This window comes from Gallus gallus, chromosome 1, assembly GCF_016699485.2.
Source record: "Gallus gallus isolate bGalGal1 chromosome 1, bGalGal1.mat.broiler.GRCg7b, whole genome shotgun sequence".
NCBI classification, from domain to species: Eukaryota; Metazoa; Chordata; class Aves; order Galliformes; family Phasianidae; genus Gallus; species Gallus gallus.
Genome location: NC_052532.1, coordinates 195,739,949 through 195,760,917, shown reverse-complemented (window position 1 = coordinate 195,760,917; position 20,969 = coordinate 195,739,949). Strand labels below are relative to the sequence as shown.

General features: G+C 63.0%; 4 protein-coding genes and 1 non-coding gene across 8 annotated transcripts; 3 read left to right on the top strand and 2 right to left on the bottom strand.

The window, feature by feature from the left end:
• The first annotated feature begins 1,029 nt into the window (after positions 1 to 1,029).
• CHRNA10 (cholinergic receptor, nicotinic, alpha 10 (neuronal)) lies at positions 1,030 to 4,702 on the top strand. 2 transcript variants are annotated; one of them, NM_001101036.2, is made up of 5 exons: positions 1,030 to 1,213; positions 1,888 to 2,033; positions 2,740 to 2,894; positions 3,475 to 4,007; positions 4,080 to 4,600. In NM_001101036.2, the coding sequence occupies exons 1-5, from the start codon at positions 1,147 to 1,149 to the stop codon at positions 4,535 to 4,537; spliced, it is 1,359 nt and encodes a 452-aa protein (NP_001094506.2). In that variant the 5' UTR covers positions 1,030 to 1,146; the 3' UTR covers positions 4,538 to 4,600. The 2 variants fall into 2 exon arrangements, with proteins under 2 accessions (NP_001094506.2, XP_015136403.2); XM_015280917.3 differs by having other exon boundaries at positions 1,103 to 1,213; positions 1,955 to 2,033; positions 4,080 to 4,702.
• Positions 4,703 to 7,099: 2,397 nt separating this feature from the next.
• Positions 7,100 to 9,594, top strand: ART1 (ADP-ribosyltransferase 1). 3 transcript variants are annotated; one of them, XR_005844773.2, is made up of 5 exons: positions 7,100 to 7,195; positions 7,462 to 7,561; positions 7,867 to 8,662; positions 8,699 to 8,796; positions 8,999 to 9,017. XR_005844773.2 is itself a non-coding variant. In XM_040660261.2 (5 exons), exons 2-5 carry the CDS (start codon positions 7,502 to 7,504, stop codon positions 9,025 to 9,027), a joined length of 837 nt encoding a protein of 278 aa, XP_040516195.1. In that variant the 5' UTR covers positions 7,100 to 7,195; positions 7,462 to 7,501; the 3' UTR covers positions 9,028 to 9,594. The 3 variants fall into 3 exon arrangements, 1 of the variants encoding a protein (XP_040516195.1); XM_040660261.2 differs by having other exon boundaries at positions 7,867 to 8,581; positions 8,764 to 8,796; positions 8,999 to 9,594; XR_005844774.1 differs by lacking the exons at positions 7,100 to 7,195; positions 7,462 to 7,561 and having other exon boundaries at positions 7,576 to 8,662; positions 8,999 to 9,018.
• A 262-nt stretch (positions 9,595 to 9,856) lies between these two features.
• Positions 9,857 to 11,567, bottom strand: LOC396008 (ADP-ribosyltransferase 1). The gene is given in 4 exon segments (XM_046912274.1): positions 9,857 to 10,454; positions 10,456 to 10,601; positions 10,604 to 11,146; positions 11,515 to 11,567. Coding segments are annotated over 4 exon segments (996 nt in total). The 5' UTR covers positions 11,540 to 11,567; the 3' UTR covers positions 9,857 to 10,172.
• Positions 11,568 to 16,892: 5,325 nt separating this feature from the next.
• LOC107055626 lies at positions 16,893 to 18,779 on the bottom strand. Its single transcript, XR_001470610.4, has 3 exons — positions 18,675 to 18,779; positions 18,309 to 18,408; positions 16,893 to 18,003 (listed from the first exon to the last, which is right to left on the bottom strand). It is a non-coding gene; the product is annotated as an uncharacterized LOC107055626 (transcript).
• Positions 18,780 to 18,887: 108 nt separating this feature from the next.
• LOC107055625 (fibrous sheath CABYR-binding protein-like) lies at positions 18,888 to 20,937 on the top strand. The gene is made up of 4 exons (XM_025152251.3): positions 18,888 to 19,301; positions 19,379 to 19,442; positions 19,546 to 19,600; positions 19,749 to 20,937. The coding sequence occupies exons 1-4, from the start codon at positions 19,197 to 19,199 to the stop codon at positions 20,923 to 20,925; spliced, it is 1,401 nt and encodes a 466-aa protein (XP_025008019.2). The 5' UTR covers positions 18,888 to 19,196; the 3' UTR covers positions 20,926 to 20,937.
• The last annotated feature ends 32 nt before the right edge of the window (positions 20,938 to 20,969 follow it).

Sequence of the window (20,969 nt, the reverse complement as noted above, 5' to 3'; positions counted from 1 at the left end):
CTGCTCTCTTTGCTTCTTCATCACGCTGCCGGGCTGGACCTGGGGGGCAGTGGGGGTGTGGAGGGACCCACACTGAGGGAGGGTGGCTTCTGGGGGGGCCCTTTGGCCTCCAGCAAAGGGGTGGGGGGACCCCCAGTGCTGCTGCACGGCTTTTCCATGGGCACAAAGCACTGAAATGGGGCCCTCCTGCAGCGCCGGGGTGGCGGTGGGGCAGTGCTGAATGTGACACCGGGTCACGCTGCCTTCCATTACCCTAATTGCCTCTCCGGGAGCCCAGCTGCCGTCCTGGGATGAATAATTCACCGCCTGGAAACAAAACCTGCGGCCTTAAAACCGATCGGGGTCTGTTGGGCACCTGCTGTGGTGCCTCAGGATGGGGAGAGGCGCTCGGACGGCGCCCCCAGCAGCACTGTGACCTTCGGGGAGCCTCGAGTTTGGTTGGACCCCATCGTCTCTGTCGGTCCCTTCCAATGGATCCCCTTTGTTCTGTTTGGTTCTCAGCAGCCACGTAGGACAGCCGCACCATCCCTGTTCTGCGCTCTGCCCCATTCTGCCCAATGCCATCACCTGCAGCGTCAGCACCTGCAGCAGCTCTGTGCATCACCTCCTGCATCTCATCCACCTCCACCATTTCCATCACCTCCATCACCTCACCCACCTCCACCCATTGCTTCCATCCCCTGCATCGCCTCCATCCATCACCTCCACCACTCACATCCACCTCCCCAGCACCACCACCACCTCTGTGTGCAGCAGAGGACCCATCTCCGGGCTCTGCTCTCTTACGGTGGCCCATCTCCAGCTGCCCAGCACCGATCCCACCTGGGGGGCTCAGCAGTGGCCCAGAGGGGGCACAGACCCCACGGACTGCACCCAGCACTGCTGAGAGCAGCAGCTGCCCACGGCTCGGCCCCCACTCATGCATCCACCTCCACCCCCTCCCCCCGCGCCCCCAGCTGAGCCCTTTGGGGCGCCCCTCTCCCACCCTGGGCTGTGTGCCCGCCTCGAGGCTGCCTCCATCCCCCCCTTGACGTCACCCCGGGCCGAGCTCTTAAAGGCCGCCCCAACCCCTCCCAGCCCTGGGAGATGCTGTGCAGGTGATGCCGGCGATGTCCCCAACGCCCGACTCCTGATGGCCCCACTGCAATGGGGGGCGCTCCGCTGACCGCCTGCCTGCTGGCGCTCAGCCTCGCCGGCACCGTCCTGGCCCCAGGTAAGCATTGGGCTCAGGGCAGGAGGGACAGAGGGTGGCAGTGCCAACCTGGAGGGGACATCGCCCACAGGGCCCCCACGGACCACCCGGAGTGAATGCAAACCCCCATGGGGAGGGTCTGCCCTGAGCCCCCCCCCCCGATCCCACCTCGGCTCCAATGCTGCGCCGTGAGCGAAACGCAATCCCATTCATCAAACATGCAGCGGCGCGGGGCCGACACCGATCCCTCTGCCCTGGGGATCCCAGCAGGCACCCAGGAGCCCCACATTGGGGCTGGGGGCTCAGAAACCTCCACCTCCATCCTGGGGTCTGCTGGGTTGGGTGGAGGACAGTGATGGGGAGCGGAAATAAGGGGAATAGCGGAAGTAATGGGGTCAGTAGAAATAGCGGGCGTAGAGGGAAGAATGAGATCAACAGAAATGATGGGGATGGCAGAAACGATGGGAACAGTAGAAATAATGGGAACAGTAGAAATGATGGGATTCGTGGAAACAATGGGAGTTAGAAAAATAAGAGAGGGGAACGCATTCCTGGCTCGGGCTGCTTGAGATGGCGTGCTGTTGGGATGGGGACGGATGGACCCGGAGCAGGGATGCGGTGGCTCCTGGCTATGGGGGTCCCAATGGGGTCCCACCCATGGGGGTCTCGTTGCCCCCACCGCCGTGGTCCCGCAGGCTGTGGGGCCGCACAGGGCCGGCTCGCCCACAAGCTGCTCCACGACCTCTTCGCCAACTACTCCAGCGCCCTGCGGCCCGCCGAGGACACGGAGCGGGCGCTCAACGTCACCCTGCAGGTCACCCTGTCCCAGATCATCGACATGGTGAGCGCTGTGCCCCCCCCGGCCCACCCAGCCTCCTCGAAATGGGCCCAGCTGCCCCAGGCTGCTTTGGACCCTCAAAATCAGCTCCGACCCCTCAGCACCTCTTCACATCCTCCCCAAAACGCTTCGACTCCCCCTCAGCAGCCCGGAACCCCCAAACCCCTGGAAATCAACTCAGAGCTCCCCTGGAAACCAGCACAGACCATCCTAGGATGGCTCAAACCCCTCCAAATCGGCCCAGATCCCACCCCAAACCAGCTCCAAACCCTCAGCATCAACTCAGACCTCTCAACACCAGTTCAGATCCCATAAAACCAGTCCAGTTCCCAACAGAACAGTTCAAACTCCCGAACAGCAGTCCAGATCTGCCTCCACAGCATCTCCAAGTCCTCAAAACCAGCTTGGATGCCCCTTAAATAGCCCCAACCTCTCAAAACCATCTCAGATGGCCCTAAATCAGCCCCAAACCCTTCACATCAGCTCCTGAAACCAGCCCAGCTTCCCCCCAAACTATCTCAGACCCCTAAGAAGCCGCCCAGATCCCACCCCAGGCTCCCCAAAACCAGCCCGGATCCCCCCAAACCAGCTCAAACCCATAACCCCCAGCGCCACCCCCTGGAGACCCTCTCACCCTATGGCCAGGCTGGGCTCACCCCACAGGGCCGTGGACGCTGCCAGGGCCATTGCCCACCCTGTGCCCCTGCAGGATGAGCGGAACCAGGTGCTCACCTCCTACCTGTGGGTCCGCCAGGCCTGGCTGGATGCCCACCTGGCCTGGGATAAGGACGCCTACGGTGGCATCGACAGCATCCGCATCCCCAGCAGCTATGTCTGGAGGCCAGATATCGTCCTCTACAACAAGTGGGTCAATGCTCACCCCAACCAGGGGGATGTAGGGGGGCAGTGCAGGGCGGGGTGAAACCAGCGGTCCTGGTGCAGGGAGGGTGGGGAGCTGTCACCTGTGCTGGGGGAACACCACAGGGACACGCCAAGGGACGTGGTTGGGTCATCGTGGTGTGTTGTAGGGGGATGTAGCATGGGGATGTGGAGGGGACGTGGCACAGTGATGTAGCATGGGGATGCAGCGGGCACGTGGCATGGGGACATGGTGGGGACATGGCATGGGGACTTGATGGGGATGTGGCATGTAGACATGGCATGGAGATATACTGGGGAAGTGGCACGGGGACAGGATGGGGACGTGACATGGGGACATGGCATGGGGACATGGTGGGGACATAGCATGGGGATGTGGCATGGGGATGTAATGAGGACATGGCACGGTGATGTAGCATGGGGATGCAGTGAGCATGTGGCATGGGGATGTGGTGGGGACATGGCGTGGAGGCGCACACTGGTGCCAGCCCGCAGCCCCTCACTCCAGTGGGGTTGGGGTGACTGTGGCCGCCCTCCCCCATCCCCCCTGGCCATCCCTGCCCAGCGCCGATGAGCGTTTTGGTGGCTCCATGGAGACCAATGTGGTGCTGCGCTCCGACGGACACATCATGTGGGACAGTCCGGCCATCACCAAGAGCTCCTGCAAGGTGGACGTCTCCTACTTCCCCTTCGACGGGCAGCAGTGCCGCCTCACCTTTGGCTCCTGGACCTACAACGGGAATCAGATCGACCTCCGCAACCTCCTGGACACGGGCGACCTGACCGACTTCGTGGAGAACGTGGAGTGGGAGGTGCTGGGCATGCCGGCCACGCGCAACGTGGTCACCTACGGCTGCTGCTCGGAGCCCTACCCCGACGTCACCTACACACTGCTGCTCCGCCGCCGCGCCTCCTTCTACATCTTCAACCTGCTGCTGCCCTGCGTCATGATCTCCTTCCTGGCGCCGCTGGGCTTCTACCTGCCTGCTGACTCCGGGGAGAAGGTGTCCCTGGGGGTGACGGTGCTGCTGGCGCTCACCGTGTTCCAGCTGCTGGTGGCAGAGAGCATGCCGCCCTCGGAGAGCGTGCCGCTCATCGGTGAGCCGAGGGGAGGGAGTGGGGCGCCCAGCGGCGAGATCCGTGCCCCTCATTGCCCCTCTCACCCCGTAGGGAAGTACTACATCGCCACCATGACCATGATCACCGCCTCCACTGCGCTGACCATCTTCATCATGAACATCCACCACTGCGGGCCGGGTGCCCGCCCGGTGCCGCCCTGGGCGCGCCGCCTCATCCTGCACCACCTGGCGCGTGCCCTCTGCGTCTGTGAGGTGGGCGAGAGCTGTGGCCGCCCCCAGAGAGAGGGCACGGGAGGGATGGGGCCACGGGACCCCCCCGGGGAGGGCGTGGAGCCGGGGCTGTGCCCCCGCAGCCGCTGCCTCTGCCACCACCACGCGGTGCTCAGCAGTGTGGGGTACATCGCCGGCGTCTTCCGACGGCACCGCACCGCCCAGCGCCGCGCTGCAGAGTGGAAGAAGGTGGCCAAGGTGATGGACCGCTTCTTCATGTGGGTCTTCTTCCTCATGGTCTTCCTCATGAGCGTGCTGGTGATTGGCAAAGCTGCCTGACGCCCACCCCACGCCCAGTGCCCCCGGACTGCCCATCCCCACGGTGCCCACAGAGCTCATACCGAGCACAGCGCTGCGGGCTGAAGTGCACAGTGCCCAATGCCCCGACTGGGATGAGTGGCACTGAGTGGGAATAAAGCTGGCAGTGCACCCCCTGCATCCCAACTCCTTCCCAGGCTGCGCAGAGCCTTTCCCTGGGGCTGTGCATGAGTGTGTATGTATGGATATCTCAGAGCAGAACAGGGCTGTAGGAACCCTTTGAGGGGTGTAGTGATAGAACAAGGAGGAGTGGCTTTAAGCAAAAAGAGGGGAGGTTTAGGTTAGAAAGCAGATTATCAGAAGCCCTTCAGTGGTCTGAGCCGGAGGGAGCATGGTGGGGCTGTGGCATTGCCGGGCCCCACACTCGGGCTCAGGGAGTCTTCCTCCCCACGGAGGACCAGCGCTGCCAAAAGGGCTGTGCACGGCAGTGCCTCCAGCGCTCCTGCACCCACCGCCACAGCCTGGAGAAGCTGTGCTGCAGGCGCTGCCTGGCCCGGCACAGCCCCGGGGTCACCCGCAGATGGGCCGTGCCCTTGGGACCCCAGAGGCACCCCGTTGGGTTGGTCCTGCCTGCATCTGCCGGGATGGCCCTGCATGGATCCATGGGGATGTTTCTGCGTGGATCCATCGGGCTGATCCTGCCTGGGTCCATCAGCACGCTCTGGTCCACATCCTTTGGGGCGCTCCCATCTGCTCCCACTTCTGGGTGCCCATCTGTGTCCAGGTTCATGTCCGCATCCATGTCCATGTCCTTGTGATTGTTCATATTCATGTCTGTGTCCCTCTTCAGTAGCGTCCCTTCCTTCCGCTTTGTCAACTGCACCACTCAGCTTGGCGTCCATGGATCCATGGGGATGTTTCTGCAAGAATCCATAGGGCTGGTCCTGCTTGGGTCCATCAGGATGCTCTGGTCCAGCTAAATTTGGGTGCTCTCATCTGCTTCCACGTGTATGCACCCAACTATGTCCATGTTCATGTCTGCATCCATGTCTGTATCCATGTCCACATCCATGTCTTTATCCCTGTTCACATCCATGTCTATATCCACGTCCATGTCCCCCTCCAGCAGCTGCCACCTCCCAGTACCAAGGACATCCATCCATACGCGCAGATAGATTCTGGGGAGGGTCCTGGGGGCTCCTGGTTGGCCTCCCTAGGGGTCCTGGCTGCCCCCCAATGATCCAGCACTGCCCACAGCAATTGGCAGCGGCGCTCAACAGCCGCGTGGTTCTCACAGATGGCACAGAGCAGCTCCTGGATGAGCTCCGTGTGGGAGCAGTGCGGCAGGGAGGACTTCATGGGGCTCTGCGCTCCATTCCTGGGGGAGCTCTGCTCACTTGGCTGTGGGCAGTGAAGGGGGCTGGGGGCTGCTGCTGGGAGAGCCAAGGGCTCTGGGCTTGGGCACAGGGCTGGCTCTGCCTCTGGCTCTGCCTCTGCCTCAGGCTCTGGTTGTGGCTCTGGGGCGATCCGAGGTGCAAGGGCAGCCAACTCTGACAGTTGCACCAACTGCACCAGGCCAGGGCTCTGGGGAGGAGTAGAGGGAGGAACAGGAGGAGGAAGAAGATGCATCGAGGGAGCCCAGGGACAGCATGGATGCCAGCGGGGCGCGGGGTGGCTTCCTGCTCCTTTCCCGTGGGCTCGTCCTGCAGGAGGAAATGGAGGAGATGAGGGGACCCGCTGCCGCCATGCCCGCAGCACAGCCCCCGGCCACGACCCCAGCACAGCCCCCGCCCGTGGCCCTGACGCCAGGCCCTGCAGCAATGGGGGGCAGGTTGGCCAAGCAGCACTCACCGCAACTCCCAGGTCGGCGACGGCATCCCTGCTGCTCCGTCCTTCCCGCAAGCATCTGCCAAAGCAAGAGCGTGTGAACGGCCGGGACCCCCGCCCAGCCCCACACTGGGGGGCCGACCCCTTGCAGGCTGCTCAGCGCTGGCACTGGGGCTGCTCACCTCTCCCCTTCTTCCTCCTGGCGCTCGGCGCTCTCCTCTTCTTCCCCAACCTCCGGCAGATCTTCTGTGGGAGCAGTGAGTGGGTGGGTGAGGGGCAGCCCCTGTGCCCCCGCGCCCCCGGGCCCCTCATCCATCACCTACCCGCAGCCGCCGGAACCGCAGCACGACTGAAAACAGGCTGTGCTGCAGCAGCAGCATCATCTGCATGACCATCCCAAGTGGTCCTGTGTAGCTGGGGCTCTCCATGACCACAGCGATGCTCCTCCACTGGTGCTCCGGTGATGCTCCGTCGCTTCCTCAGGAGGAATGAGGCCCACTGTGCCCGTGTGAGCTGACCCCTCCTGCAGGACCCCCATCTGTGACACACGTGGATTGGGGCTGGGACAAACCCACCACGCAGCCCCTCCCTGGCCGGTGACCCTGGAATTCCTGGGCAGGCTGCTGGAACTGCCCTGCCCTGGGGCTTTGCTCCTGCACAGAGAGCTGAGGGCCATGGCCCCACTGCAGCAGCTCCAGAGGGCGGAAAATGAAAGCAAAGCGAAAGCAAACAGACACTGCTGGTTCTGCCCCTTTCCTGTTTGGCGGCTTCTGTTGCAGGGCCTGCAGGGCTCCTGCTGGGCAGGGACACGCGTGGGCAGCAACACACAGCAGTGGGACAGGGACAGCACTGGTATGGAGGAAGGGTGGGGGGGACACCTCCAGGGACAGCAGGACGGGCGCGTGGGGCTGCTGCCACCCCCGGGCGGTGGGGGGCGAGGATGGCTCCGTGGAGGTCCCAAAGGATGAGGACTGTCCATGCGGGTGGGCTGGGGGGGCTGCCCACAAACGTGCCAAAGGGACGTTTGTGGGTCCCTTTGGGAGCCGACAGCCCCCCGTCCCTGCGGGTGAGCCGCCCCACAAAGGCACACCCCAGGCTCTCCCTTGTGCCCATGGCAGCGCGGAGCTTTGGCGTCGCCCATCCCCGTGGGACCCGAGGATGCTCCCATTGCTGCGCCGGGCCTGGCTGTGCCTCGGAGCTCTGCTGGTTGCCCCCCATGTGAGTGGTGCTGCTGTGCCCCGGGACCCCCATCCCCACTGCCTTTGGTGGAGGTTTCTGCTCTGCCCCAGTGCTTTGCTTCCGCTACATGGCGGGGCTGCTCTCCCTACGCTGTGGCTTCTGCGGGGTGCAGGGTCCCGAGCGGCACCACAGGGGAAGCGTTCCCGCCCACTGCTCAGCCCGCAGTGCGATCCCTTGCATCTGCCCGCTGCTCCACGGCCCTGGGGGGGACAGGGACCCACAGCCAGGGCACGGGGACCGCACGGGGCCGTGGGGGTGCAGCTCAGCCCCACGGCCTGGCGCAGGAGGGGACCCCGCAGCTGCTGATGGACATGAGCCGCGACGCCTTCGACGATCAGTACGAGGGCTGCGCGGCGGCGATGGAGGCAGCGGGGCCGGCGCTGCTGGAGCGGGAGCGGGCGCGGGGTGAGTCCCGTCTGTTCCGCAGGGTGTGGGGCCGGGCTGGGGAGCGCTGGCAGCGGGTGAAGGGCGCGCTGGTCCCCCGCCTGCCCCCCGGCTTCAAGGACGAGTACGGCCAAGCGGTGATCGCGTACACCGACGACGACCTGCACCGCGTCTTCAACGCGGCCGTGCGGACGGCCGGGCGCTCGTGGGCCGCCTACAACGCCAGCTTCCCCTTCAAGGCGCTGCACTTCTACCTGACCAGAGCCCTGCAGCTGCTGCGGGGCCCCTGCGAGGCCGCCTACGGCACCGCCGTGTACCGGGGCATGGCGCGCGCCCGCTACCAGCTGCGGGGTGCCAGCCCCTTCAGGTTCGGCTCCTTCGCCTCCTGCTCCTTCAGCAGGGAGCGGGCCGAGAGCTTCGGGCAGGACACGTTCCTCAGCATCCGCAGCTGCTTCGGGGTCCCCATCCACGCCTTCTCCCTCTACACGGAGGAGGAGGAGGTGCTGATCCCCGGCCATGAGATCTTCTGGGTCTTCCCGGACAGCGGGACTCACCGCTTCGTGCTGCGGAGCTCCAACAGGACCTGCAGCCACTTCAACTGCGCCTTCCTGGGCCGTGAGTGGGGGCACAGGCATCCTGATGGCCGCTGCTGTGGCATCGCCCCGCTGCTGTGGGGCTTCCAACCCCATCCCTTCCGCTGACCCCATCCCTTCCGCTGACCCCATCCCTTCTGCTGACCCCATCCCTTCCGCTGACCCCATCCCTTCTGCTGACCCCAACCCTTCTCCTTCCCGCAGATGAGAAGAGCCCCGAGTGCAGGGGCAGCACAGGTAGGAGCTCTCCACCAACCCCCACAAGCCGTTGCAGAGCTCGTTGCAGGGCTAATTGCTGGGTGCTCATTTAGACCTCTCGCTGCATTCTGGGCTCTCGGTGCAGGGGAAGGGGCTGCAGCCACGCTGGGGTCACGGCAGACCCCGTGCTGGTGCCAGGCCGGGGGCCGGCAGGTGCCTGATGCCCTCCCTCTCACTGCAGCCATTCCCGGGCACAGAGACGAGCTGTGAGGGGCACAGCCCAGCGGCACTGAGCCCTCACCTCTGCAGCACCGCAGCCCGGAGCTGCACGTGCACCAGGGATGCATCAGGACAGCCTGCACCGGGGCAGAGCCGCTCAGTGTGCTGCACCACGCCGCACTGCGCTGTGTCACAGCCTGGGGACAGCAGCAGCGTTCCCTTGTTGGTGGGGGACACTGCGGCTGTGCCCGTGGAAGATGTCGTGGTGTGGCTCCTGCTGCTCTCCCCAGTGCTGCCCAAACCTGCGGGACTGCTGTGCTGCCGCCGGGGCAGCTCTGCCGCTGCTCACCCTGCAGTGTGCCCAGCAGCACCCGGCCCTCAGGACAAGGTCTGCTTTCCCCACTCCCTCATTATTCCACGCTGGGTCCCGTTCCCATTTTCGGCACTTCTGCAGCTCGTGGGCTCAGCCCCCGAACCTCTGCGGGGGGCTCTGCAGCTCGTGAGCTGCTGCCACGGGGTGCCCAACCTCGGGCAGGGTGTGCAGGAAGCTGCACACAGGCGCTGCAGGAGGCTGCCTTCTGCATAATGCATTAAAACCACAATCGCTCCTCTCAAAAAGCTGTCGCTGCTGTTTGTGGGGAGGGGCCCAGAAGCCCACGGGGTGCACACCCAAGGGCCACCGCTCCGACTCCTGCACCGCAGCCGGACCCGTCCTCAGCCGCACTGCATTGGGGGCCCACAGCGGCTCAGCACTGCACAGTGGGGTCGGGGCAGCACTGCAGGTTGGAGCTGCCCCACAGCCCAGGGCCCACACACCCGCCCCACTCCCGCAGCAGACCCGGGTCCCCACAGTGCAGCACTGCAACACACAGCACCGATCTGCTGACACTCGAGCTTTAATGAGAGAAATAAGCAGAGGGCACAAGCTGTGGCGATGAGGCACAGCCTGGCTCAGGCACACGCACTGAGCGGCCCTGCCCCGCACACCACCGGCCTTTGGGCACACGGCTCTACCCACCCCCACACGAGGTTTCTGCTGCTGCGCTTCCCCTGCACACCCCCACAGCTTCACAGAGCTCCACGTTGCTCAAGCTTCCCATTTCCCCACCTCCCCACCTCCCCATCTCCCCACCTCCCCACATCCCCACCTCCCCACAAACAGAGATGTTCCCTTCACCTCCACACTCCCCATCCCCTTACACAGCTGCTGGGATGGGGTCACCTGCTCTGTGCCCTGATCCCCAACAGCTGCAGTTGGAGCAGGGCAGGACGGGCAGAGCCAGCCCAGGGCTGAGCCCCAACCCCACCTCCTGGTGGCCCCGACCCCACTGCCCACCCCGAGGCTTTAGAAGCTCACAGTTGTGTCTGCTCATCTTCCCCTTAGAGCGGAGATAGATTTGAATTCTACCGTTGCCAGTGCAGAAGTTGGTGACCTCAAAGACTTCAAAGGGTGGGATGAGGACTTCATCCTCAGAAGGGTAGAAGGAGAACTGCTTGATGGGGACACCATAGCAGGTCTTCACCACAAAGAAGGTGTCCTGGCCAAAATTCACTGCGACATCCTTCCTTAGGGAGGTGGAGGTGAACTGGCCGAAGCGCACAGACTTCCCTCTTTGGGTCATGAAGCGGATGCCCCGAACACCACGATAGACGTAGTAGCAGCGGGGCTGGGATGCTCGCAGGGCAAACAGCGCCTGGGTCAGGAGGAAGTGCAGCGTCTTGAAGTGGTAAAAGTGGACGTAGTACTGGTGGGAGCATCCACCCTGACGTGTGGCTGCATTGAACTGCTGGTACAGGTTGCTTGCAGCACTGTATGCCAGCAGGGCAATGGCCTGCTCTGGTCTCAGCTGCATGGGGTGAGCGAGGTATCCCCAGCGCTTCTGCCATTCTGCAGCTGCTTTCCTCCAACCCACAGCATAGGCATAATTTCTGGCGAACTCAGTACACTTCAGCTTCTGTAGATTAGCCCACATCACGTGCGCGCAGCCCACATATTGGTCATCAAAGGAGTTTGGGGCCATGTCCATTATCACCGTGATGGAGCCAAGGTCTCCTTCCTGCAGGGCGCTGCTGGCGGCCGACGTGCTGAGCAAGGTGCCGGCCAGCAGCACCCAGCGCAGGGCGAGGAGCTCCATGAGTGGGAGCTGGCTGCAGGGAGCGGCTGCAGGGGCTGCAGGGAGAAGCAGAGCAGATGCATCGGGGTTACCTCAGAACCCACCTGGACCCACCCTGACAGCACACGGAAGCACCCCCAGTCTGCGTCCCCATCCAGGGCCACCGCGCTCTTCCCCACCCTGCTGCCCCCGGCCTCCAGCCCACGGCTGGCATTCCCTGCTGCAGAGAAGAAGGTTCCCCAGCGCAGCCCCAGCAGCCGCTGTGCTGCAGTGTCTGTGCCGGGAGCAGCCCTGGAGCTGCAGCACGCTGTTACCTTCGCTCTGTTCCAGGCAGGACCCACGGCGTGATGCTGCTGCAGGACACCCGCAGCAGCTGCTCTGACTTTATAGAGCAGCCCCAGCCTGCGTGCCCTGCGTAACTCACCTACAAGCACCCCAAAGGTGACCATTTCTGGCCAAGTGGTTGCAGTGGCTGCCACCAGGAAATGTCCATGTATAGTCATCCCCCTCACCTTGGTGCATGTGTGGTTCCTGGTCCCACAGGCGCTGTGATGAGCAGCTCTGGCTCTGCAGCCCTCAGTGCAGAGGGGCTCCCAGGAGCTGCTGCTGGACCCGGTGAGCTGAGCTGGGTGGGATGGAGCTGATGGTCTTCCTAGGAGCTGGTCAGGTGCTTGGGTGTGTCTGGGATGAGCGGTGCTTCCAACATGGTAAGGACTGTTCTGCCTGCTGGGCGTCTGGTCTGCACCAGGAGCTGCAGGGCACAGAGCCAGGCCAGCTGCTCCAAAGGCCAAAGGGACATCCCGGACCACAGGGCACTGTGCTGAGCTTGAGATGGGGAGATGACCCTGGGGGGCTGCTGCTGCTGGGGGACAGGCTGGGCACCCAACAGCAGCTGCTGGGACATTTCTTTCTGCACTGCACACGTTATTTCCTTTACCACCTCTCTTTCTCACCTACCCATCCCTCCCTCAACCCACAAGTTCTCACACTTTTATCTTCATCAATACTCTTCCCAAACACACAGTGGGGCAACGAGCAAACGGCTGAGTGGTGCAGAGGTGCTGCAGGCTTAAACCACAGCAATGCTACTGCTGCTCGGTGCCAGTTCCGGGGGGCTGAGATAACAGCAGATCTGAGCAGACACTGTGAGAGCAAAGACATTTCTTTACACTGTGTTATCACCATTATTATCACATAATGACAGTAATCCATTTCATCACCAGCAGCATGAAGCTCAGCAGGAGCAGTGCTGGGTTCTGCACCTGGGACGGGGCTCTGTGCACAGAGTGTGGGACAGGACAGGGGAGGGCTGTGGAGATGGGGAAGGGTCTGGGGGGCAAAATGGGCGAGGAGCAGCTGAGGTCCATTGGGGTGTTCGACTTAGTGCACAAGAGGAGGAGGGGAGGATCGTGGTGGCCCTACAGCCCCTCATGGACCTACAGCCCCTCACAGCCCTACAGTCCCTTCAAGGCCCTACAGCCCCTCACGGCCCAACAGTCCCTCATGGCCCTACAGTGCTCATGGACCTACAGCCCCTCAAGGCCCTACAGCCCTTCAAGGCCTTATAGCCCCTCATGGCCCTACAGCCCCTCAAGGCCCTACAGCCCTTCAAGGCCCTACAGCCCCTCAAGGCCCTACGGCCCCTCATGGCCATGCAGCCTCTAAAGGCACTGCAGTCCTTGAAGGCCAAACAGCCCTTCAAGGCCCCACAGCCCCTCACAGCCCCACAGCCCCTCACGGCCCAACAGCCCCTCATGGCCCTACAGTGCTCATGGACCTACAGCCCCTCAAGGCCCTACAGCCCTTCAAGGCCTTATAGCCCCTCATGGCCCTACAGCCCCTCACAGCTCCACAGCCCCTCACGGCCCTACAGCCTCTCACAGCCCTACAGCCCTCCAAGGCCCAACAGCTCCTCACGGCCCCACAGCCCCTCAAGGCCCTACAGTCCCTCACAGCCCTACAGCCCTCCAAGGCCCTGCAGCCCCACATGGCCCTGCAGCCCTCACAGGGAGTGGAGGGGCAGCGCTGAGCTCTGCTCTCTGTCACCATGACCGGCCCCAATGGAACGGCCTGCAGATGTCAGGGGAGGGCCGGGCAGGAGAGGGAAAGGAGATGAAGCTGATACAGGGCCTGGAACACCTCTTAGGAGGAAAGGCTGAGCTAAATGGGTCTGTTCAGCCTTGAGAAGAGGAGCCCCACAGGGGATCTGATTCACGTCGGGGAATATCTGAAGTGTGGGAGGAAGTCAACGAGACAGGGCCGAGCTCTTTTCAGCGCTCTGTGGGGACACGACAAGGGGAAACGGCCATAAACCGGAGCACAGGAAGTTCTGCACCACCATGAGAAGGAACTTCTTCACAGCGAGGTGGCGCAGCACTGCAGCAGGCTGCACAGGGAGGCTGTGGATTCTCCTCCTCTGGAGATACTGCAGACCCGCCTGGACGCCCACCTGTGCAGCCTGCTCTGCAGCGGGGAGCCTGCTCCGCATTGGGCTGGACTCGATGAGCTCTGGAGGTCCCTTCCAGCCCCTACAGTTCTGTGGGGAAAAAAGAGAACAGAAAGAAAGGCTGTGCCCCATTGTGCCCCTCTGCGCATGGCTCAGCTCCCAGGGCAGCAGGCACGGCCCCGAGCTGCCGCAGCTCAGGGGGTGCAGGGAAACCTCATTGCAGCCTGCTGGACATTAAAGGGAGCTCACAAATAGCAGTTTGACTGACATTTGGATGAGGCCCTGGGGCAGCTGGAGCTCGTGGGGGGATTGAGCTATACAGCCCCTTGAGGCCCTGCAGCCCCTCAAGGCCCTCAAGACTTTAAAGCTTCTCTTGGTTCTACAGCTCCTTATGGCCCTGCAGCTCCTCAAAGCCTGACATCTTCTTGTGGCCTTACAGCTCTGGATGGCCCTACAGCTTCTCATGGCCCTACAGCTTCTCATGGCCCTAAAGCTTCTCGAGGAGCTCCACGTCTTTTCCTCTGATCCTCTCCCCCATCCCAACGGAGAGGCAGTGAGGAGGGGCTGCGCTCCTGGTGCTGCGTGGCCCCAACATGGAGCTGTGGGGTCCCAGGTCCGGCCCCAGTGCTGGGCTGGGAGCACTCTGGGCTCGACTGGGGGCTTTCCCTCCTTTGTTCTTTCCTTCCTTCCTTCCTTCCCTCCCTTCCCCCTTCCCCCCTTCCCCCCTCCCTCCCTTCCTTCCCCTCCTTCCCCCCTTCCCCCCTCCACTCCCTTTCCTCCCTCCTTCCCTCCCTCCCTTCCTCCCTTCCTTCCTCTGGTGCCTTTTGCTTTGGGCCGTGGGGTAGGGGCGGAGAGGCAGGGGGACCCCAAGCAGTGGGGGCTGTGCCCACCTCCCTGTGCCCTGTGCCCCTCCATGGCTCAGCGCCGACCCTTCCTATCCCCCAAAGCCCTCAGCTGGACCCCATTGGTGTGGGGTTGGCTGGGAGCCTCGGTCCTGCCGGGCTATGGAGAAAGGCTGAGGGAGCCAAGGGTGTTCAGCCCGGGGAAGGGAAGGCTGCGGGGAGACCTCATTGCATCCTGCTGGACATTAGAAAGCTCACGAAGAGCAGTTTGACTGACGTTTGGATGAGGCCCTGGGGCAGCTGGAGCTCATGGGGGAAAACCAGCCCCACAATAGGGGTTGCAGCTGAGTGGGCTTTCCAGGTCCCTTCCAACCCGTTCTGCTCGGCAGCCCTCCATGCAGAGAGGCTCCCACGGTGCAGACGTGCACTGGGGCCGTTGTCTCATTGCGCCAGGTGTGCTGCTGTGCTTTGGGTTCAGGTGAGAACAGAGGTGGGAACAGCGGGGTGTTCGAGTTGCTGCAGAGCAGCGCCTACACGAGTGCAAGGGGGAATGGTTTTAAACTGAGACAGGGGAGGTTTAGATTGGATATGAGGAGGAAGTTTTTCCCCCAGAGGGTGGTGACGCACTGAACAGGTTGCCCAAGGAGGCTGTGGATGCCCCATCCCTGCAGGCATTCAAGGCCAGGCTGGATGTGGCTCTGGGCAGCCTGGGCTGCTGGTTGGCGACCCTGCACATAGCAGGGGGTTGGAACTGGAGGAGCACTGTGCTCCTTTGCAACCCAGGCCATTCTATGATGATCAGTAGCACTTCTGTGGTTTAACCCTGCAGCAGCTCTGCACCACTACGGTTGTTTGCTCACTGCCCCACCAGGAGATGCGCAGAGCACTGACACACATAAAAGTGTGAGAACTTGTCAGCTGAGAGGGACAGTTTGGTGAGAGAGATAGGAAGGAAGAACAGACAAAAAGAAAGAGATATCCACAGCAATTGCTCGGCAGTTCCTGACTGGGATGCCATCCAGAGGGATCTAGACAGGCTTGAGCAGTGGGCCCAGGTGAACCTCACGAAGTTCAACAAATCCAAGGTCCTCACCTGAGTCCAGACAACCCTCATTGCCAATGCTGGCAGCCCATGGCTGGGACAGGTGCACTCTTTGCTGGGTAAAGAGCTGTCTGAGGGCCGGGCCCAGAGAGCGGTGGTGAATGGAGTCACATCCAGCTGGCAGGCGGTCACAGTGGTGTTCCCCAGGGGTCGGTGCTGGGGCCTGTCCTGTTTAATATCTTTATTGATGACCTGGATGAGGGCACTGAGTGCACCCTCAGTATGTCTGCAGGTGATGCCACGATGGGGGGAAGTGTGGATCTGCATGGGGGTAGGAAGGCCCCACAGAGGGATCTGTCTGGATAGGCTGGGTAGCTGGGATGAAGCCAATGGGATGAGGTTCAACAAGACCAATTGCTGGGTCCTGCACTTTGGCCACAGCAACCCCAGGCAACGCTATAGGCTTGGGGCAGAGTGGCTGAAAAGGATGCGGGGCTGAACGTGAGCCAGCAGTGTGCCCAGGTGGCCAAGACGGCCAATGGATCCTGGCCTTCAGAAACAGTGTATCAGGAACAGTGCAGCCAGCAGAGCAGGGAGGTGATCATCCCCCTGTACTCAGCACTGGTGAGGCCCCACCTCGAGTACTGTGTCCGTTTTTGGGCCCCTCACTGTAAGAAAGACATCGAGGCCCAGGAGCGTGTCCAGAGGAGGGCAACAAAGCTGGTGAGGGGTCTGGAGCACAGGCCTTATGAGGAGCGGCTGAAGGAGCTGGGATTGTTCAGTCTGGAGAAGAGAAGGCTCAGGGGAGACCTTATTGCTCTCTATAACTACCTGAAGGGAGGTTGTGGTGAGCTGGGGGTCGGCCTCTTCTCTCTTGTGACAGTGATAGGATGAGAGGGAACGGCCTCCAGTTGCGTCAGGGAAGATTCAGCATGGATGTTAGGAAATAGTACTGCTCCAAAAGAGTGGTCAGGCACTGCAAAGGGCTGCCCAGGGACTGATGGAGTCACCGACCCTGGAGGTGTTCAGGGAACGTTTGGACGCTGTGTTGAGGGACATGGATTAGTGAGAGCCATTGGTGATGGGTGGATGGTTGGACTGGGTGATCCTGTGGGTCTTTTCCAACCTGGGTGATTCTATGATTCCATGAATACAAGCTGGGGGATGGAAGGACTGAGTGCAGCCCTGCCAAAAAAGACCTGGGGTTACAGGTGGATGGAAGCTGGGCACGATGCAGCAGTGTGCCCTCACAGCCCAGACAGCCAACTGTACCCTGGGCTGCATCCAGAGCAGCACGGCCAGCAGGTCAGGGAGGTGCTGCTGCCCCTCTGCTCTGCTGTGAGGCCTCACCTGGAGCACTGCCTGCAGGTGTGGAGTCCTCAGTGCAGGAGGGACATGGAGCTGTTGGAGAGCATCCAGAGGAGGGCCACAAAGATGACCCCAGGGATGGAACAGCTCTTCTGTGAGGACAGGCTGAGAGCTGGGGCTGTGCAGATGGAGAAGGGAAGGCTGCAGGAGACCTGAGAGCAGCCTGTCAGTATCCAAAGGGGAGCGACAGGAAAGAAGGGGACAGACTCTTGAGCAGGGCCTGTGGTGACAGAATAAGGGGAAATGGCTTCAAATGGCACTGCCGGTGCTCAGGCGGTGCAGTGACCATCCCTCAATGCGATGCTCCACCTCCAGGTTCGCCCTGTGCTGCTCAGGCGGTTGGACTGGAAGGTCTTTGAAGATCCCTTTCTCCCCCATCTGTTCTGTACACTTGCCTGGACAATGGCTGATGTTTTTCAGCTCTCGTGGCTCACTCAGAGATACAGAAGCAGAGAAGTCCCTCACTGGTGGAGCTGAGCCATGCCCGCTGCCCAATGGGGCACACCTTTCCCTTTCCCCCACCTGACCCTCCCACGACACAGCTCCATACCATTCCATTGGAGCCTCTCACCATCACCAGAGAGCAGAACTCAGCAATGCCATAAGGAGCTGTAGGGCCACGAAGAGCTGTAGGGCCACCAGGATCCTCCCCTGTGCCTCCTGTGCTCTGGGCCAAACCACCACAGGAGCAGAGCTATGTGCAGCCTGGTCTGGTGGTTGGCAACCCTGCACATAGCAGGGGGTTGGAACTCAATGAGCATTGTAGTCCTTTGCAACCCAGGCCATCCTATGATGATCAGTAGCACAGCTGTGGTTTAACCCTGCAGCAGCTCTGCAGCACTTGGCCGTTTGCTCACTGCCACACCAGGAGATGGGCAGAGCACTGACACAGATAAAAGTGTGAGAACTTGTCAGCTGAGAGGGACAGTTTGATGAGAGAGATAGGAAGGAAGAACAGAAGAAAACAAAGGGATGCCCAAGGCAATTGCTTGGCAGCTTGAAGCCAAGGGGCAGGCGGGGGGCCAGCGCGCCCTTCACCCGCTGCCAGCGCTCCCCAGCCCGGCCCCACACCCTGCGGAACAGACGGGACTCGCCCCGCGCCCGCTCCCGCTCCAGCAGCGCCGGCCCCGCTGCCTCCATCGCCGCCGCGCAGCCCTCGTACTGATCGTCGAAGGCGTCGCGGCTCATGTCCATCAGCAGCTGCGGGGTCCCCTCCTGCGCCAGGCCGTGGGGCTGAGCTGCACCCCCACGGCCCAGTGCGGTCCCCGTGCCCTGGCTGTGGGTCCCTGTCCCCCCCAGGGCCGTGGAGCAGCGGGCAGATGCAAGGGATCGCACTGCGGGCTGAGCAGTGGGCGGGAACGCTTCCCCTGTGGTGCCGCTCGGGACCCTGCACCCCGCAGAAGCCACAGCGTAGGGAGAGCAGCCCCGCCATGTAGCGGAAGCAAAGCACTGGGGCAGAGCGGAAACCTCCACCAAAGGCAGTGGGGATGGGGGTCCCGGGGCACAGCAGCACCACTCACATGGGGGGCAACCAGCAGAGCTCCGAGGCACAGCCAGGCCCGGCGCAGCAATGGGAGCATCCTCGGGTCCCACGGGGATGGGCGACGCCAAAGCTCCGTGCTGCCATGGGCACAAGGGAGAGCCTGGGGTGTGCCTTTGTGGGGCCGCTCACCCGCAGGGACGGGGGGCTGACGGCTCCCAAAGGGACCCACAAACGTCCCTTTGGCACGTTTGTGGGCAACCCCCCCAACCCACCCGCATGGACAGTCCTCATCCCCTGGGACCTCCACGGAGCCATCCTCGCCCCCCACCGCCCGGGGGTGGCAGCAGCCCCACGCGCCCGTCCTGCTGTCCCTGGAGGTGTCCCCCCCACCCTTCCTCCATACCAGTGCTGTCCCTGTCCCACTGCTGCGTGTTGCTGCCCACGCGTGTCCCTGCCCAGCAGGAGCCCTGCAGGCCCTGCAACAGAAGTCGCCAAACAGGAAAGGGGCAGAACCAGCAGTGTCTGTTTGCTTTTGGTTTGCTTTCATTTTCCGCCCTCTGGAGCTGCTGCAGCGGGGCCATGGCCCTCAGCAGTCCGTGCAGGAGCAAAGCCCCAGGGCAGGGCAGTTCCAGCAGCCAGCCCGGGAGCTCCAGGGCCACCGGCCAGGGAGGGGCTGCGCGGTGGGTTTGTCCCAGCCCCGGTGCTCGGCACGGAGGGGCTCCGGATAACCCAAAGTTCCATCCGGTGCTGCAGGCCGGAGAGAGGGAATGGAACACTGCATTATGACGTAACAATGACAGGTCCACGTATGTCACAAACGGGCCCTGCAGGAGGGGTCAGCTCACACGGGCACAGTGGGCCTCATTCCTCCTGAGGAAGCGACGGAGCATCACCGGAGCACCAGTGGAGGAGCATCGCTGTGGTCATGGAGAGCCCCAGCTACACAGGACCACTTGGGATGGTCATGCAGATGATGCTGCTGCTGCAGCACAGCCTGTTTTCAGTCGTGCTGCGGTTCCGGCGGCTGCGGGTAGGTGATGGATGAGGGGCCCGGGGGTGCGGGGGCACAGGGGCTGCCCCTCACCCACCCACTCACTGCTCCCACAGAAGATCTGCCGGAGGTTGGGGAAGAAGAGGAGAGCGCCGAGCGCCAGGAGGAAGAAGGGGAGAGGTGAGCAGCCCCAGTGCCAGCGCTGAGCAGCCTGCAAGGGGTCGGCCCCCCAGTGTGGGGCTGGGCGGGGGTCCCGGCCGTTCACACGCTCTTGCTTTGGCAGATGCTTGCGGGAAGGACGGAGCAGCAGGGATGCCGTCGCCGACCTGGGAGTTGCGGTGAGTGCTGCTTGGCCAACCTGCCCCCCATTGCTGCAGGGCCTGGCGTCAGGGCCACGGGCGGGGGCTGTGCTGGGGTCGTGGCCGGGGGCTGTGCTGCGGGCATGGCGGCAGCGGGTCCCCTCATCTCCTCCATTTCCTCCTGCAGGACGAGCCCACGGGAAAGGAGCAGGAAGCCACCCCGGGCCCCGCTGGCATCCATGCTGTCCCTGGGCTCCCTCGATGAATCTTCTTCCTCCTCCTGTTCCTCCCTCTACTCCTTCCCAGAGCCCTGGCCCGGTGCACTGTCAGAGTTGGCTGCCCGTGCCCCTCGTGCCGCCCCAGAGCCACGAGAGCCACAACCAGGGCCAGAGCCACAGCAAGAACCAGAGCCAGAGCCAGAGGCAGAGCTGGAGCCCCAACCAGAGTCAGAGCCAGAGTCAGAGGCAGAGTCAGAGGCAGAGGAAGAGCCTGAGGAAGAGCTGGAGCCACAACCAGAGTCAGAGGCAGCGTCAGAGGAAGAGCCAGAGGAAGAGCCTGAGGCAGAGCCATCCCTGTGCCCCAGCTCGGAGTCCCCGGCTCTGCTGCCAGCAGCCCCCAGCACCCCCTATTCCCTGCGGATGACTGAGCAGAGCGATGGAGCGCAGAGCCCCATGGAGCCCTCCCCGCCCCACTGCTCCCACACGGAGCTCATCCAGGAGCTGATCTGTGCCATCCGTGAGAACCACGCAGCCGTTGAGCGCCGCTGCCAACTGCTGCGGGCAGTGCTGGAGCGGCAGAGGGCAGCCGGGACGCCCAGAGAGCCCCTTCACGACCCCCCGGCCCAGAAGCCCCCCACCCAGGAGCCCCCGGCCCAGGAGCCCCCCAGTCTCCATCTGCTTGTTCAGACGAATGTCCTTAGTACGGGGATGTGGCCGCTACTGAAGAGGGCCACCGACATGGATATGAACAATCACAAGGACACGCACATGGACACGGATGCGGACATGAATCTGGACACAGATGAGCACCCAGAAGTGGGAGCAGACGGGAGCGCCCCACAGGATCTGGACCAGAGCGTGCTGATGGACCCAGGCAGGATCAGCCCGATGGATCCACGCCGAAACATCCCCATGGATCCATGCAGGGCCATCCCGGCAGATGCAGGCAGGACCAACCCAACGGGGTGCCTCTGGGGTCCCAAGGGCACGGCCCATCTGCGGGTGACCCCGGGGCTGTGCCGGGCCAGGCAGCGCCTGCAGCACAGCTTCTCCAGGCTGTGGCGGTGGGTGCAGGAGCGCTGGAGGCACTGCCGTGCACAGCCCTTTTGGCAGCGCTGGTCCTCCGTGGGGAGGAAGACTCCCTGAGCCCGAGTGTGGAGCCCGGCAATACCACAGCCCCACCGCGCTCC

Coding starts and splice junctions, on each gene's coding strand:
- ART1 (XM_040660261.2), top strand. CDS start 7,502: ATGCTCCCATTGCTGCGCCGGGCCTGGCTGTGCCTCGGAGCTCTGCTG. Junction 8,582..8,763: donor CAACTGCGCCTTCCTGGGCC/GTGAGTGGGGGC, acceptor TCCTTCCCGCAG/ATGAGAAGAGCCCCGAGTGC. Junction 8,797..8,998: donor CGAGTGCAGGGGCAGCACAG/GTAGGAGCTCTC, acceptor CTCTCACTGCAG/CCATTCCCGGGCACAGAGAC.
- CHRNA10 (NM_001101036.2), top strand. CDS start 1,147: ATGGGGGGCGCTCCGCTGACCGCCTGCCTGCTGGCGCTCAGCCTCGCC. Junction 2,895..3,474: donor GATATCGTCCTCTACAACAA/GTGGGTCAATGC, acceptor ATCCCTGCCCAG/CGCCGATGAGCGTTTTGGTG. Junction 4,008..4,079: donor GGAGAGCGTGCCGCTCATCG/GTGAGCCGAGGG, acceptor CTCACCCCGTAG/GGAAGTACTACATCGCCACC.
- LOC107055625 (XM_025152251.3), top strand. CDS start 19,197: ATGGAGAGCCCCAGCTACACAGGACCACTTGGGATGGTCATGCAGATG. Junction 19,302..19,378: donor TGCGGTTCCGGCGGCTGCGG/GTAGGTGATGGA, acceptor CTGCTCCCACAG/AAGATCTGCCGGAGGTTGGG. Junction 19,443..19,545: donor CAGGAGGAAGAAGGGGAGAG/GTGAGCAGCCCC, acceptor TTGCTTTGGCAG/ATGCTTGCGGGAAGGACGGA.